The sequence below is a fragment of the Protomyctophum bolini genome, assembly GCF_963924005.1.
Source record: "Protomyctophum bolini genome assembly, chromosome: 14".
Classification (NCBI taxonomy): domain Eukaryota; kingdom Metazoa; phylum Chordata; class Actinopteri; order Myctophiformes; family Myctophidae; genus Protomyctophum; species Protomyctophum bolini.
In genome coordinates this window covers 19,616,382-19,634,880 of record NC_137875.1, presented here as the reverse complement: position 1 = coordinate 19,634,880, position 18,499 = coordinate 19,616,382, and the positions used below count along the sequence as shown (strand labels likewise).

At 44.5% G+C, this 18,499-nt stretch overlaps 1 protein-coding gene across 4 annotated transcripts in view; it reads right to left on the bottom strand.

The window, feature by feature from the left end:
• ate1 (arginyltransferase 1) overlaps nucleotides 1-18,499 on the bottom strand; it is a 107,714-nt gene that overhangs the window by 16,540 nt on the left and 72,675 nt on the right. For all 4 annotated transcript variants that reach the window (XM_080782376.1, XM_080782375.1, XM_080782374.1 and 1 more), the window contains one exon: nucleotides 3,112-3,232. In XM_080782376.1, the coding sequence (XP_080638502.1) occupies nucleotides 3,112-3,232 (121 nt within the window). The remainder of the gene's footprint in view (nucleotides 1-3,111; nucleotides 3,233-18,499) is intronic.

The following is an 18,499-nucleotide window of genomic DNA, read 5'->3' as shown; positions in this document are numbered from 1 at the left end:
AAAAAAAAAAGGTGTACAGTATTTGATAAATTGTCTTTTTTTTTATGTAGACACGTCCACCAGTTCATTCAGTATGCCTGGTTTGCCTGGTGGGTGGTGATCCACCTGAACTGAAGCCGTTGGTGAAATTGGTAATAATTAGTCTTAGTTTTAGTCATTGTAGCTTAGTTTTTATTTAGTTTTTGTCGGTAGTCGGTAGTCGACGGACAATTTTGATCATATTTTTTGTCGACGAAATCAATGTTTGTGTTTACACGCACTCTCAAAGCTGGACATAGGAGGGGCTCACAAAAGTAGAGGTCCTCCCAAAAACTAGTACTGTAACAAAGTACACACAGCTGTATTTTGTTACTTTACACCACTGACTTCCAGGTTCTTTATCTTCACATTTCTTTCTCCTCACGGTCATATACCTATGGATGGTTCGAAAAGGAAAAAAAACACACACTTTCCTGTTCATTGTCCCTGGTTGATGATGCGGATTAATGGGGAAGTGTAAACACCAGACGACTCGGGTTACGGCCTGGACGATATACCCTTAGGCTTGTATACAAACGTGCACGTGAACACGCACATACACAAAGTACACACGCTCAAACGGAAGAGCATACACATGCACGGATCTCCTGTCCGCCAGCGTCAATTCATCCTACTGTAGCTCAGAGTGTAAAATGTGTACAAACGACCCTCACGGGTCCAGTCGGTTACATCCGACTTCCTTGACATGAAAAAGGTTGAGCACCACTGATATAGAAACATAGGTTTTTTAGAAAACTGTTGGGATTTAGAGAACTTTTGGTCTAAATAGGTTAAGGTGTTAAATAAACTCTCTGGATATTACAGCCCAAAGCAACGAGATATATATATACGGTATATATACACACATACATACACACGCACGGACACAAACAACACAGGAAAGGTAAGTTCAAGTTCATTTGAGGTACAAGGTGTTATTGGTGTTCAGGATAGCAGAGAACTGCAGAGTCAACAACAACAGCACACCACTGGCTCTGTGTGTGTGTGGGTTAGACAGGGAGAGGTTGTGAAAAACACTTTCCCTGCAATAAACCAATTCTAACTACCCCTCTAGCCGTGGAAAGTAACTAAGTACATTTTGGAGGCAATTGTACTTTACTTTTCCAATTTCCAATACTTTTCCTTCAGTCCACTATATCTCATAGGCAAATATTGTACTTTTACTCCACAAAATGTATTTGAAAACTTTAGTTACTAGTTCATTTCATTATTAGTCCAATTACAAAACATTAACCACTTCAGCCCTATATACATTTCAGCCAGACGAACTACAAGCTCACAATGCGTCGCGATGCAACACGTGAGCTTGTAGATCTGATATTTTCAAAAGATTCTGTATACATTTGAACTTAAAACGAGACATTCTGCATGGTGAGTACTTTTTGATGCCAATACTTTCACTCAAGTACATTTGGAATTCCGGACTTTTGGCGGTACTTCTACACTGTGGTATTGATACTTTTACTTAAGTAAATAAAATGTGAGTACTTTTTCCCACCACTGCTACCCCCCCACCGCCCTCTTCTATGCTCTCCCCCCCCCCCCCCCCCCCTCCCTCCCTCCCTCCTCTCCTGCCACAGACAACGGCGTCTGCCAGTCTAACAGCTCTGTACAGTCTTTCTACCACCCGTCACCATCATTATCATGACCCTTTTTTCAGTTTAATGACAGTGTCAGTTCTGCTCTGAACAAACACACACACCAAAAAAGAATAGGGAAGAGGGAGTGCGATCAGCAGGGCAGCAGCCCACACTCCGCTGACCCTGGGTCAGTGACCGCACGCTATCGGGGGATTGAGCCCAGAAATTTCAACACCACCGCGACCACAGCACGACCCCGGATCAGGTCGTAATGAGTATGGGGGGGGGGGGGGTGTTCCATGGGTTCATCCACAACAGCCTGCGGGCGTAGTTGGAGTAGCCAAGAATTTAGACCGGTGGTGGGTAATTAAATTCTCTCCAGATATTATAAAACACTATTCGCTCCACCGTGTTCAAATTTGACACACGCGTTCCACACCACCACAGGGAGTGCAGTGCCCGGTGTTGAGTCCGGTGGACCCACGGTTGTCCAGAATTACCACAAAAGGCCTCTGCCCAGGCTCCATATATGGATTGTTGGATGGATATATGGATGTATAGATATGGTATGCTAGGTATGCATAGACTCCATATTTGAGCATGCCTGACAAAGAACTCCATATATGGGCATAAAAGGGACACAGACATACTGTAACTAGAAATGCACTCTGTCGAGCTGCCAACTTGTGCTTTGCACACAACTCCAAAGGCGGGTGAGATATCCAAAATAGTTCTACTATTTGAAGATCCGGCCTAAAAGGTCTGACTTTGAGAGAGCGGTTTCACCGTACAATGCAAATCAATGAGGAGCCTATTCTTTTAATTATTCATTTCTAATCAGCAGAGCTGACTATTTTTGATATCTCTATGTAGTTACGTAACTTGCGTTACATCATGGCATGGTAACTACACAAACGAATACCCCTAAAGCAGTGGTTTTCAACCAGTGGTCCTTGAGGGGGTTCCAGGTGGTCCCCAGCTAAATGATGGAGAATTGGTAGCCAAATGGACCTCTCATTTTACGCTCTCAAGAGTTAAGTTATTGTTAAACATCTGCATTACTTAATTTATAAGAAGTCTACACAATTAGAGAATGTAGAATAATTGTTATTTTGATCATTTGCCTCACCAACATCAATACAGCATGGAATTGTGGACAAAACCTTATCCAACAACAAAATATTCAAAGTTTTGGGTATGAGAGGCTAAATGTCATCAAATGGTGGATGGTGAATGGTGGCCAAAAAAAGAATGGGCCTTGATACAAAAAGGGTTGAAAACCACTGCTCTAAAGTGTCTCCCTATAAATACAGTTGCCAATCTCCACTCAGTCTAGACTGGGGCATACATACAAGCCGCTGTGCTAAGAGGCAATGGAGCTTGATAGGTTTGGAATATGTAAAATACCGTTTTAAGGTTTCTTTTCAGTCTAAATAAATGTCTCGCTGGCGTAATGTTGGAGTGAGGTGGTGGTGGTGACGTAAGGTGGTACCTGCGTCCGGGTCCTGGTTGAAGCGACAGTAGCGGGACTTCTCCAGATGTGGTACGCAGCTTGGTATAGGCGCCCAGACATAGGTCTCTGGACACAGCAGGTCTGAAGGGAGGTACTGCCCCTGGAGAGAGAGAGAGAGGGAGGGGAACACAAAGACACAACTAAGTTTGTACTGTTTCAGTCTGAAACGGTAGCCTGTATTGTGGCAATTAGTGGACTATAAAAAAAGAATCTTCAAGAATGTCTAACTTATTTATGAGGAGCGCTAGCCCCTTCTATGCCCAGCTTTCCAGGTTTGTGTAAACACAAACATTGGCTGGTGATCACCCCATAGCGATGATTTGATTGGCTGAGAAAAGTACATTCTGTATTGAAGATAGAAGTGAGGGCAGAACAGTGAAGACGGGAAAGTGAGGACGCAAATTGTGATTGGCCAGAATGATGATGATAAAGAGCGCCCCTCATTTCAAACGTGTATGAATTTTCCCCCCCAAATAGCAGCTCTACAAGCTCACCATGTGTTGTAATGCGGTGCGATGTGAGCCTTTAGATCGGCATTTTTTTGCCATTCATCACTATAGCTAAAGTGTATAGTGCTTAAGTGGTTATCCTGAATTGAACGTATGTAGATCCAGCATGAGCTACAATTTTTTTTTTGTTGTTGAAAAAATAAATAAATAAGATGAGTACAAGAATGCAGAGAGTGAAGAAAAGCAGCAAGCGACCTGAGTTGTATCACATGGCTCCAAACAAACACAAACTGACTAGATAACTAAACAAGCGGACGCCCTCCAACAGCGGCCCTGCTGCAACATCTCAACACACACATACAAACAGCATTGTGACAATACAATATGGGCCAAAACATCCTGTTACCATTGCATGCACGCACTCATGCACACACACCATTGCGCGCGCACGCACGCACACACACACACACACACACACACACACACACACACACACACACCATTACACACACACACACACACACGGTAGTGTTGACCAAGCGGTGAAAAATGTGTGGGTGTGTACGTTACTCTGTCTACAAATATAGGGATAGTATCTATCCCCCAGATAATTAATGTGAGCTGTATATTACTGTATGTATATAGTACAGTTGCTGCATGTTTTTTCTTTTAAGAGTAAAACAATCACAATCTCACTAAAAATGAAAGCTATAAAAGCACCCTAACCCAGGCCCCATCTGTCTGTCAGTGGGACTGTATGGAAGGTATGCAGCCTGTTTTCACAAGCAGAATGGACCAGCTAGTCGCACTAGTATGGCCCGCTTGAAAAATGAAAAACAAAAGGGGAGGGGACGGTCAAATGACAGAAGCAGGGTGGATGTCCAGAGGATAGGCCCGGACAACGGACTCGCGCACATGTTGAACTCTCTCTCATCCAGCCAAACGTGGAAAAAGTGAACACACCTTTGCTTCCTAAACACTTCAAAGAATATTTTAAGACCAACTCTCAAGTTCATGATTATAATACTAGACGATCCAACAATCTCCATCCTCCTTTCAGCCGTACCACTCATAGCCAGTTCTCCATTAAGACCAACTCTCAAGCTCATGATTATAATACTATACAATCAGACAATCTCCATCCTCCCTTCAGTCGTACCACTCTTAGCTAGTTCTCCATTAAAGTCAGAGGTTCTTTACACTGAAATACACACATACTTTATTGCCAATTCCTCATCTTCACTCTGTAACTTTAAACGTATAAGGGCCAGCCTGATGAATCAAGCCTCTCCACTTGCTTCTACAATATAATGTAGCCTTATTCTGCATATACACATACATAGCCATGCATACACTTAGGCACACTCACTCACAGACAGACTTGCACACCCACACATTCAACTGCACGCAAGTGTATTTGTGGTTTGTCATAACTTATGTTCGATCACTTTGTCTAACTTGTTTGTTTTAGGTGAGAACCATGTACTGTATAAGCCCTTTATGGGTTTATTTTCTCACCTTTTAATAATGTTACCTTTTTGTACTGTTTATACTGTGCGAATAAACAAAACCGGTTGAGTTGAGCCTTACTACGGGTCCATCTTTACAAATCACATAGTCCGTTTTTTACGAAATAAAGGTTTTGATAAAAAGTTAAAGCTATGAGTTCTGACAGTAACCACTAGTGTTCCCCTCTCTTCAGCTCTTTAATAAACAGAAAACACATTTTCAGGTGGGTTCCAATTTTATCTGCTGATTCTCTCTTTTTCTTTCTCCATGTACACATTACATTGTTTACACTATAGCAATGGTTACCAGGTGAATATACTGTAGAGCTATTTAACGCTCATTTTATAATTCCACACCTTTACATTAATACAGAGGATTCCACTGCGAAGGCAGGCTCTAAGTCAGTGGTTCTCAAACTTTGTCATGCCAAGGACCCCCAAATTGACACTTAAAGTAACTAGCCCGCAGACCTCCATTTGAAAAGATATTGCCAGGGACCCCCATAAGAAAATACGTTTTACGGCTCTAGCAGTGATTCTCAAGCATTTTCATTTCAAGGACCCCCAGGTTGACATGTATTGGTCTACGGACCCCCCGTGTGTAACGGGTGCTTTTGGGTCCATTTGTGCACTCCAGAGTTACAGATCCATGGGTCCATTTGGTTCCTAATTATCCATCATAGTTGGGGACTCCCTGGAACTGCCTCGAGGACCCCTGGCGGTCCCCCGGACCCCACTTTGAGAACCACTGCTCTAAGTGCTACTGCAAATGGATGGATGGAGAGATAAGAGGGAACACCATGCACACACAGTCACACACACACTCAATGCAACACAAAACATTCTTCTTATTTCAACACACTCTCACTCTACACTCTCACACTTCACCTCAGCTCTATGGAGTCCCTCATCACAGCGGTGACACACACCGCCATAGTCCATATGAGAGCACACACACACACACACACAGAGCACACAGAGCACGGATGAGTGAGGGGACACAGGGAGGATGGAGAAACAGATGGAGGGATGGTGGAGGTGTAGATTGAGGGAGATGTTAACATGTAAGGGCAGGCTCCTGCTTGAGCTCTTATAGCATGATGAGAACCAACTCTCGCTGTGTGTGTGTGTGTGTGTGTGTGTGTGTGTGTGTGTGTGTGTGTGTGTGTGTGTGTGTGTGTGTGTGTGTGTGTGAGAAAAAGGCCAGTATAGTGAGATCTTTCACCCCAAGTGAGGTCCAAAATGCCAGGGCCCACAAGATAAATGTGACCCCTTCCAGTATTTTCAACCACAAGTCGGCTCTAATGAAACTGCACAATAGACCAATTTTTTTTTGGTGGTTTTCGTTTTTCGCCACATTAACACAGTTGGAATGTTAAAGAATGTTTTTATTCCATCAGAAAGTCGTTTTAGTGTCATTAAGTCGTTGTAATTACATTGCAAAAATGTCTCTGTATTTACATTTTACATTTTATTTGCGCATTTTAGGGGTGTGAACATTCCTACACGTATTTACATAGAGTCGTTTCGATTGGCCGTAGCTATATCTTTGTTCTCCAGTTACAGTAGCCGTGCAGTGTGTTTCTGTAACAATTAGTAAACACAACATCAGCATTATTGTTCTTGATATGATGCTGTTGGATATTGTAATAAAATAACTGCCAGTCGCTGTTTGTTTGTGGTCTCCACACCACCCACGCGTTCTGACGAGAGGTTAACATTAACTTTTCTTTCTTTTGGCTAAATTCTTACTTGATTCTCCTGTTAATTCTTCTCATAAGTTGTGAATCAATGCCATTTATGCTTGCCCCATGGGCTTTTTTAAAAACAAAACTTGAATAAAAATGTTTTTTAAATTACATTTAAGGAAAACCAACCATTCAATTTACAATTATGGCATTTAGCAGACACCCTTAATCCAGAGCGATTTACAGTAAGCAAGAACAAAACATGGTATAATACATCAAATACATAAAAATAGTCATGAATCATACTTAAGCTAAGAACAGTGGAATATCTATATAATTAAACTATGCATATATACTATAGAGTGCTATGTCTACATAAAATGCTATCTATGTTGAGCCTATGCAAACGCCTGTAAGGTCGTCAAGGCTACGGCAAGTGATACGGGCTAAGATGGAGTCTGAAGAGGTGGGTTTTCAGGCTACGGTGGAAAATTGGGAGTGAGTCTGCAGTTCTGATTGCTATGGGAAGTGCATTCCATAGTTTTGGAGCCAGAAGGGAGAAGAGTTTGGGATGTGTGGAGCGTTGTCCCAGCGTTTTTAGCGAAGGTACTTCCAGCCCGTTGCTGTCCACACAAGCAATGTGTGTGCATGAAAGAGGAGCCTTAATTCCTTTCAAAGCATACCATTTTGCGTGTACAGGTCCACAGAGAATGCCAGTATTGGTGCATGCTCTCCGACGCACTCTAATAGAGCGCCGAAGTCCTGACGTCACTCTCTCATCCCATCGATTTCCCTGGTTCACGGAAGTAATTTCTCTATGGAGAATAACATGGGCTCATCTTAAAATAGTCTCATAAGCCTTGTTGGCCAAAAATAAACAAGCTGTCTCTGCGTTATTGTCGGGGAGGTGTCTCTGTATCGTTTACAACCATCAGTGACCCATATTTGATACAGTCTGCTTCTAGCGAAAATGTAACTAATTCAGTAGCAGTAACAATAGCGTTTTCTCTCAGTAAGTTGATTCTTCATATCCATGAGTGTAACGGCCGGGGGGACATTATTGACATTATTTTTCAAACACCTTATCTTATGTGAGGCGATCTAAAATGGGGGATTACAATGCAAAAAAAAGTACATGAACCCGTGGATTTGCGCCATCTACCGATATTGACGTCAGACTTCGGTGCTCTATATAGAAGGGTTTTGGAGAGCGCCCGACACACAGAACAGCCTACACAACCACAATGAGACACGCAGACATGCATGGACTCCCCACCACTCCCACAGCAGCAAAACGGAGGACGGGCGCAGAAAGAGGGAAGAGGAATTCACGCCAAGTAAGAGAGGACATGGCTATTAGTGGTCTGGAGAGGGAGAGGGAGAAGAGGAGAATGAGAATATACTCTCTCTGTTCCTTCATATTGGACAAAGCTCGCTCTCCCTCCCCAGCAGGGTTGGCTCGATGCCCCCCCCCCCCCCCCCCCCCCCCCTCCTTGGCTCACGTCTTCCTGTGTCCTTTCCTGTGTGTTTGCTTCGGGGCTCACTGTCATTATCCGTCTCTTTGTTCATCTATAGAAGCCGCTGAAAGTCGAAGGGCAGAAGCCAATAATAGTTTCCTGGAAATGGGGGAAGCTTCATTTAAGAGAGCAACGGCGCTCACCTTATACTAGCTGAGATTTCAGCCGTCTACGCTTCTATAAAACAGAACCGTCTCATCTAGGAAATACTTCCTTAATGTCAACAAAGTCCACACTCACAACACCATAGGGAGTTCAACAAACCACGTGCAACCCAGATTCGGCTCAATAAGTGATTAAATTCATTGCGCCCTACCAACAGCCATTATAAGACATGTGAATCCCTTGACTCCTTAAAAACTTTTTTACTTTATTTTCTTTCTATGTTTTTTTACTTTCCCTTTTTTACTTTATGATTACTTGTTTAGTGTAATCAAGTGTATAGTATATTTGTACGTCTCTAAATGTTCTGATGAATTGAAAATGGTGGACCCTCTTGTAAATAGGTGTAATGCTTAATCATGGATCGTCCACAAAGTAACAGTTTTTGTATTGACTCGTGCTTTCATTTGAAATGTACCCATTCTGCATACTGGGAAATAAAAATGTCAATCAATGAATCAAGCATCTGCAAACAACAAAACAAAACAGAACGACAGAATGGAAGAGAAAGTATGAGCGAGGAAATAAAAAGGAGGGAAAACATTGGCCAAACTCGGCGGGCCACGACTTGGCTGCCACCAGAAGTCAGTGTGCACAAGAAGGAGTAGGGATGGGAAAGACGTAAAGACAGATGGAGAGAGAGGGCGGAGGGGGAATTAGATGCAGACGAGTGCAGGGACGGTATTTAACGTCGCCGAGACACGGCCTCCCGGGGCGAGCTGATGGAGGCAGCACGGAGAGGCCCACTAGCCCAGCTGGGTGGCCCACAGAGAGGCCCACTAGCCCAGCTGGGTGGCCCACAGAGAAGCCCACTAGCCCAGCTGGGTGGCCCACAGAGAGGCCCACTAGCCTCTGGGTTTCTGAGAAAACTCATGCCTTTCAGTCACTTCAGTAATTGAAAACATAACAGCCCAGCTTTAATGATCTTAAATCACTTTAATATCGTTTTTAGTATTAGAATGAAATAATTACAGAGAAGTTGTCACTGTGCAATACTTGTCATGTTGCACACATACCTAAAAGGATGATATTTGCGCTGTTTTCTGCCCCCCTCTCGCTACTACACCTCTCTGAGCCAGACTAATACCATAGTTATTGGTCTGGAACTTCGGTGTGGAAGATTTATTTCCAAGGGGTGGTTACAAACGGATTCCAACGGCACAGCAAAAAAGTCTAACTTTGAATAGTGGGCTCTAATTAGTCAACCACCACTCTGGGGTGAGCGAAATGCAATTCAAGCAACATAAATAAAATACAACTGTAACAAGATGAGGAAAGTAAACAGCACATCCCAGCAAGCACGGTCAGGACCTGGACGAATTAGCGACGTCTCTATTGGGGCCAGATCAAGCCAAACCAAGACTAGTCACATCTGGCCCAGAATATCACCTGATTTTTCAACCAACACAAATTCTGGCCACTAAGACGGACAGACGTCCCTGGATGAATCAGAGAGAGTCCAATCGAGGGTCAGATCATAACTAGTCAGATCTGAACCAGAATAAGCTATATTACTTGAACTGGTGAAGACGTCGTGGAAATGACGTAAAGATCATCTTCATATGGGCTGTGATCTGGCCTAGTCCTGAACGTCACCCGAGGATGTCATCATCATAACGTCATCGCAACGTCATTTGGCTTGCCGGGATGTTCAGGATTGTGTGTGTAAGCTCATTGTCTAAAGTAAACTTCCAGACAGAGGGAACAGCATTTACAATGCTAGGCCGGTGCTCATAGAATAAAGCAAAAATTAAATCTCAAGACTGAAAATGTAATGATGTTTTAGGGCCGAACCAGCTGAAGATATCATGTAATCTCTGAGACCATTCATGTTTCTGGAAGCTGCTTCGAAACTAGAATTCTATTGCTGGTTTGATCACTTCAAATACTCTTTCATCTTAAAATAACTAATGACCGAAAGTAGCCAATCTACAAGCTCACAACACGTCGAAGACACAGCTTGGCTTCTTTGGAATCCAAATGAATGACTGAAATCAGTCGTGGCGACTGATAACTTTAATCCATGCCCGCTGCATGTTTGCATGGTGTGTGTACCTGTATGTGTACAGGTCTGTTGTACCCATTGTCACAGTACTCGTCTGACTGTCTGTCTGTCTATCTGTCTGTGTCCGTTTAAAGCCCATATGGAGATGTCCATCTGCTTGCCTGTCACTTTTAAGCTCATAAAGTGTATGAAGTGTATGGAATTCCCTGATGTGATTGCTACATACCGGTATACAGTGTATATATATGACAATCATTTTAAAAACATAATTTACCATTTTGACCCTAGAGTCAGCCTTCTTGCCAATCTTCCACAGTGCAGGTTTTCTAATGAAGTGAAGACTAGAAACCTGGGGGGGGGGGGTGATAGAATCTCATTTGACTAACAACTCTAGGCTCATTGTAAGCAATTACACAACCACCCCCCCGGCCACAATATGCAAATAAACACATAGCTCACAAAACGCTGTTTAAACACGCAGTTACACAACACACTGCAAATCTCCCATCGCTCTCTGTTCTGTGACCCTGGTAGCAGAGAACTGCACTGCGTTTTTATCGTGTACAAATCACATCCATTCCCATACTAGATATAGCCGGGGCCCTGTTGTCAAAGACAACTTTATTAGAGTCAAAGTCACAAACACATAACTGTCACCTTATTTCTTTCTTTCTTCCCCAGTCACACAACCTTTCGCCTCAACTCTGCGTGTGTTTGTGCGCGCGCGTGCCTGCGTGCGTGCGTGTGTGTGTGTGTGTGTGTGTGAGAAAGAGACACACACACACCCCTCAGGCTATAGGAACGACGCCCCTGGCAGCATACCTGTGATTTATTTGAAAAGCAATTAATCAGACACATAAATTGTGCGCTTCACTGCGGCTGAGGAATCCTCGTGAAAGACTACACCGCTACTCTCTTCTTTTTCCCTCTTGTTCCCGTCTGTCCGAGGTGGAGCACAGAGTGTAGACAGTGTAGTTGTGGCGTGAACAAAATAATGGAAAATGGTGCATTTATATAGCGCTTTTATCCAAAGCACTTTACAAAGATTGTGCATTACATTGATTTTCACACACACATTTGTACGGCGATGGCGGAGGAAACCATGCAAGAAGGCACCAACCTGCACATGGGGAGCCATCAGGCTACTCTACCGGGTCATTCTACCCCTGCTGAGCCACATCGGGAGCCATCAGGCTACTCCACCGGGCCACTCTACCCCTGCTGAGCCACTGTGCACAAAGTGGCAAAGTGTGCCGTGAGTATAATATACTCACGGCACTATGTGAGTGGCCGCTGGGGTTTGGCGTGGTCTCTCCCGGTTCTATTGAGGAGGACGACAACTCTGGCCATGAAGTCCTGCCCGTCTGGATTTGGACCTCGGGGACACACTATTCGGTGCTGAAACGAGAGCTCCTGTAGCGTCATGGCGGCTGCAGTGCCGTGTCATGGTTCAAAGTGATCCCCGTGTCCAGACACTGTGCATGGGGGGAGGATTGGGGGGGCGAGCTGGATTGGGTGTCTCTGTGACTTCAAGAGAGAGAGAGAGAGAGAGGGCTTCCCTGGACCCATTCCCTAACTTTACACCCACATCTGCTGCTGATTTCCTGCTCATATCTCCCGTTGACTTTTCAGCCACCCTCCCCCAAGTCTAGGCGCGCGGCGCGCGCGTGCGCGCACACGCACGCATGTGAGACACTATGCAGAATTTCCAACTGGAGCCTCCATGGGTCTTGATAACAGTATCAGTACAGCTGAAATGTCTCTTGGAAAGAGCACTAAGTTATATAGTAATAGTAATCTGTTGGTCAACTAAACACCTACTTCATTGCGAAACAGAGTGGCTCCAATGGTTGGGGGGGGCGGGGGGGGGGTCCACACAGAAATTGGGATGAGGTCACCATTGCTATGAACAGGCTGGATGTTTGCGTTTGTCCTGGAAAAGGATCAATCTTCCAAACGTTATGGATAGTCCAAGAAAGGGACCCATTGTACAAAGCAGGCAGTTCCCCATCATTGCCCCTTGGACAAAATAGTGCAGTGGTTTTCAAGGCCCATTATTTATTCGGCATTTGAGCCACGGACCACCTTGATGACCTCGCGGACCCACAACCAAAGAATGTTTCGTTATCGTTTTACACAATTACATGCTGTATTGATGTGGTACCATTAGGAGAGCTAACAGGCAAATAAAAAAATCTTCTACATTCTCTCTAAATCTGTAGACTTCTTGTGAATTAAGTAATGCAGATTTTTATCCCAGGAGGGTCCATTTGGTTTCATTGTACGCTCTCAACAGTTAAAGATAGGGTCCATTTGGTTACCAACTCCCCATCATTTAGCTGGGGGAACAACTTGGAATCCCCTCAAGGACCACTGGTTGAAAAACCAAAGAATATATCTGTATTATTTACACCGTGGTCAAGCACTCTCTCGCTTAACAAAAGGACCAAGACTTTTGACCCAAATAGAAAAGTAAGTTTGGGGCCTCGCCACGTGTCAGTCGGGACATCTCTGAGTGGTGTGCAGAGTAGACCCAAGGACATGTCTGAATCCCCAAAGACAACACAAAGACACTTGATGTGACCCAGATCGAGGCCTACCGGGCCTATAACCAGCATGGGACGGCTCAGGCCAGCACACTCTGACCCAGGGTCACCACACCAGGTCCCGGTCAAAGACCAATAATAAACACCCGATCCCGAACGTCCCCCATTCACGCACACACACACACACACACACACACACACACACACACACACACACACACACACACACACACCTCTCACAAAGCACCCGCCCCACCACTCTCGTTCTGGGACTTTGAAACACACACACACACTCTCTCTCTCTCCACAGAATAAGAGGGCGAGGGCAGGGGGGGGCAGCAAATGCTGACAGACACACGTAAACAGCACGGCTCAGACAAACACACACATGCACCTAGACAAACAGCGCTCACACTGGGAACCCAACAGGCCAGAAGGTGGGGGGGAGATTGCTGAAAGACACGTCCAAACAAACTCGTTCAGTCTCCCAAAAATGGCGCACGCATGCACGCGCGCACACGCTGACACAAATACATATACAGAAACAGATTTTCACCACAATCTGTGACAATGTGCTTGTGTGTGTGTGTGTGTGTGTGTGTGTGTGTGACGTGTGTGTGCCCTGACTGAGGAGGTCTGCGTTTTGGGGAGTGGGGAGCTGTTTAAATCCTCGTGGGGGCCCAACCAAAGGCCTTTTCACCCCCCACTCAACACATTACCACGAGACGACCTTCAAATAAATAAAACATCACCCCCGCCCGCCCCGCCCGGCTGGTAACTCTGCCCCCCCTTCTTAGGCCCCCTAAGTCACCTCCCCTCCCTCCACCGGTCGGTCGGCTCTACGCGTCACGGCTCCAAGGATGACAGGTTAATGAGGAGAAAATATTTTTACAGGATCGCGTTTCAACGGAGCCCCCCCTCCCAAAAAAAAAAGAACCGATGGCAGAGCTTTTATGGGCATCAGCTCGCTCTCGCAAGCAGGCAACTTTTATCTCCTCAATCTCTGTCTGGGGTCTTTATGAGCGGGCAGTATGCTGCTATATGCCTTCGTTATACACACAAGAGCAGCTTACAGGCTTACGACCTTAGTTCCTAATCTAGTCTGGAGGCTCCACCTCCAGACCCAACGAACGTCTAAATGCTTTGGGGAGTCTACCGTAACCACGCCTCTGCTTTTTCACTGCTCTCTTGGAGCCTCGTCCTGGGCAAAAAAATAAGAGAAAAGGGCCAAGGCCAGCAATTTTTCTCAGACAGAGTGGCGCAGACGCCGGGGGCAAGGTTTGAAAATAAATAATTTTGAAGTTAATGGCAAGGCAAACACCTCAGGCTGGCAGCTAGAGGGCTCTGGATCTGCTCAGCATGACACCGCCTCCAAACTCTCACTTTCACCCCTCTGACCTTCACGTGCACACATACACACCTTCAGCCAGCATCCCTTCCTCACTCTGTCCAGCCCCTCCAGCCCAGAGTACAAGACTCAATCGCCTGACCCGACCCCGGTGAACTTTGCCCCTCGCCCTGTCAGCACTACTCCTGGGGGGGGGGGGTGCTGGTCCCCAGAACTGTGTGTAGCCTGTTAATGATTTGTTAAAAACACACACTATGGCAGGACAGAGAGAGAGATGGGTGGGTGGTTGGTGGGGGGATTGGGGTTGAAGCATAAAAGTGAGGAGAAATTATCAAAAACTTTAAACAAAATGTTTCTGCTGAGAGAGGTGCACTGTTGGTGGTCTCCCGTCGAGCTAAATCAAACAACGGTTCTTTTCTGTCAGAAAGAGCTCCAATTTAGCGCCGGGGGGGGGGGGGGGGGGGGGGGGTGGAAGGGAGGAGTGTTGGAGCCTATAAATTTCACAGAAAGAGAGAGAGAGAGAGAACAGGGTTTGGGGTCTGGTTTGATCTCATTTTGATAGGCACAGGTTCTCTTCTTATAAAAAGCGAGTGTAGACGGCGATGGTAGCTAGTAAGCTACTGGCCAGGCCAGCCTAATGCATACGTCTGGAAACGGATTAAATACTGCCCTGTCTCACCACAAAAAAGGCAGTGGTGTAAAGTAACTACGTACATTTAGGCTACTCAGGTACTGCACTTAAGTACAATTTTGAGGTATTTGTATTTACTTGAGTATTTCCAATACTTTTTTTCCCTTACTTCACCACTACACATCAGAGCCAAAATGTGTACTTTTACTCAACTACGATTTTGTACACATTTTGACCTCGTGAAATGGGACATTCTGCAATAGGAGTACTTTTAGTACTTTAAGTACATTATGATGCCAATACTTTTGCACCTTTACTCAAGTACATTTTGAATACGGGACTTGTAATGGAGGTACATCTACATTACAGTATTTATACTTTTACTTAAAGTAAAACCTTTGAGTAAGTTTTACACCACTGCAAAAAAGGACACAGAGATAAATAAATGTACTGCAGTGTTTGAACACGTTATCAACTGCTGTCACCACAGTCATTTAATACCAACCTCCATCTGGAGCCATCATGACTCAGTGCATCGGAGCATGCATGCAAATATGACAATTATAGAGAAATAAGATCCTTCCCTGTGTAAAAAAGAAGAAAATACACCTCTCTCCACCTGCCAAACGGCTACTTTACACTGTATGCACCAAAGTGTGCCTGTAGTTCATCCATCTTTATAAATGAAATCATTCTGTTCGGTTGAAGGCTTCTCCCGCACTCTCCCTCCCACCCATCTCTATCCATCTTTCATCCTAAACCAGCATGGTGGCTGGATTCGTCTACAGTTGTTGAGAGAAGGCTGAGGGGAGAGAGAGAGAGAGAGAGAGAGAGAGAGAGAGATTGAGACAGAGAGAGACGCTCAGAGAGAGAGAAAGAGAGAGAGTTGACGCAGACACTTTATACTGCGCCTGGACCTGCAGGGTCTGTGAAGCATAAATGTTCAGGTCTACACAAACACAGGTTAACAGAAAAGGAAGAAAAACGTTGCACTGGCACAGCATGGAACAAGACTCGTCAATGTATGTAGAAGGTTCAAGCTACAACCTGGGAAGGCTGGGATGTATTGGAAATTATTAAATCTAGACCCTGGTACCTGGTACCAGGTAGAATTAGAGATGTCCCATATAGACCCTGGTACCTGGTACCAGGTAGAATTAGAGATGTCCCATATAGACTAGTACCTGGTACCAGGTAGAATTAGAGATGTCCCATATAGACTAGTACCTGGTACCAGGTAGAATTAGGGATGTCCCATATAGACCCTGGTACCAGGTAGAATTAGAGATGTCCCATATAGACTAGTACCTGGTACCAGGTAGAATTAGAGATGTCCCATATAGACTAGTACCTGGTACCAGGTAGAATTAGAGATGTCCCATATAGACCTTGGTACCTGGTACCAGGTAGAATTAGAGATGTCCCATATAGACTAGTACCTGGTACCAGGTAGAATTAGAGATGTCCCATATAGACTAGTACCTGGTACCAGGTAGAATTAGAGATGTCCCATATAGACTAGTACCTGGTACCAGGTAGAATTAGAGATGTCCCATATAGACCCTGGTACCTGGTACCAGGTAGAATTAGAGATGTCCAGTTCAATTTTATTTCTCCCGATCTGATTCCGATCATTTGATCTGCCGATACCGATTTTTCCTGATCCGATTTTTTGAGAACAATATCAATATATCACAACAGTACAATATCCAAAATCACAGACAATATCCAGTCTAATGGTAATCAATAATATTGATACTAGGGATGTCCCGATCAAGTTTTTTTTTTGCTCCCGATCCGATTCAGATTATGAAAAATGACGTGATCGTGCCCTGATTTCCGATCACGTGATCGGATCGGGACAACCCTAGGTATAGAACACCTATTGGTAGGTCAATGGAGTTATTTGACCCGATTGGTCACTAGATGTACTGTACTGCCATCATCTTGGAAAGGAAAGGGAGACAGAATTTACAATTTAGCAGAGTCAAAAAGACAATTTTCAAACAGCCAAAGGCCACGTACTGCTGTCGAGACAGGGCTGTGGGGGCCCCTCTGCGAGGGGACTAACCTCCAGATGCCTCAAACTCATTTACTGTCACTCTTAATCTGCACAGAGATGTACATCCTAGTGACACGTGGAACTCGAGGTCACACACGTAAGCATAACATACATCCCAATGAGAAGAGGGGGACGACAACAACAACACATGCAGGGTCCTGTACGCTGTGGATCTGAAGCTTAACATGTCACTACCTGCCACCGCATACCTGGAGGTTGAGAGAGAGAGAACTAGGCAGCCAAGATGCATAACATTACTGTTGTTACATTAACTAATGACTTTGATTGCTATGGCAAGGTGGGTAGTTTTTTCTTCTTTTTGCATTTTTATTTTACCAACAATTAAAAAGATCGGAAGAAAGATAGAACTATTTGTCTTACTAGTTGCTCTTACTTAAATAAAGTGTTGATCATGATTATTTTTTTAATTTGTATTACTTATTAGTTGCTGTTAAAAGTCAAACTTAAATAAAGTGTTGACCATAAACAAATATGAATGTAATGCTTTCTAATTACATCATCATGTTTCGACCTTGGTCGAGATCATGGATTTAACAATGCCACGCCAGACTTCCCGGTCCTTCATTGCCATCCCCAGTTCCTGCTTCCTGCATGTGTCCCTAGCGAACCAGTGGACAATATTTTGCCCACTGTCAAAATCAACACTGCCACAATCCTGTTGTGTTTATGCACAGGTGCATGCATGGTATGTGTGTGTAGAGGAAACGGGGCCTGATGGACATGTCTGCACCATGAGGCACTATGTCACGTCAAATTTGTGTCATGGGGATTGAAGCTTATGGTGACAGGGAAGCCCTCAGGCCAAGACAGATTTAATGCAGCCATTAGCGTAGCAGAAAATGACTGCACGCGCCAGGCTACGTGCTGAATTACGCTCGCGTATAGCGATTGTTCACAATTGTACAATACGGGAACATTTGTCAGGTATAGTCCTGACATTTATCAAATAAATGGCAATACAAATATATTTTTTAAGAGTGGAAAAACATGATTGCATAATATTGTAATATTCGACTTAAGTAATTGTATTACTAATTGTTAAGATAAGTCATCATCAAAATATCTGGGGAAATAATCATGATATATCAATGGTTCTCAAAGTGGGGTTCTGGGACCCTCTGGGTTCCTTGGGGGGAGTTTGAAATGGACCATTACAGGTCAATTTGGCTCATTTTGTAAACTGGGGGTCCTTCAAATTAAAACGTTTCAGAGCCACTGCCATGCATAAGACTATAGGCCAGGGCATTATCAACGGGTGGCTTCATTGTAATTCCGCTCACTGGCTCAAACATTAAGGAATGGAATGGATTCAGAGCCGTTTTGAACTTTAAGCCCCAGCCCATGCAGAGAACTGATGGCTGTTGCTATAGAGAGATGACTTGATCTTCTCAAGACAGTGTGTGTGTGTTTGTGTGTGTGTGTGTGTGTGT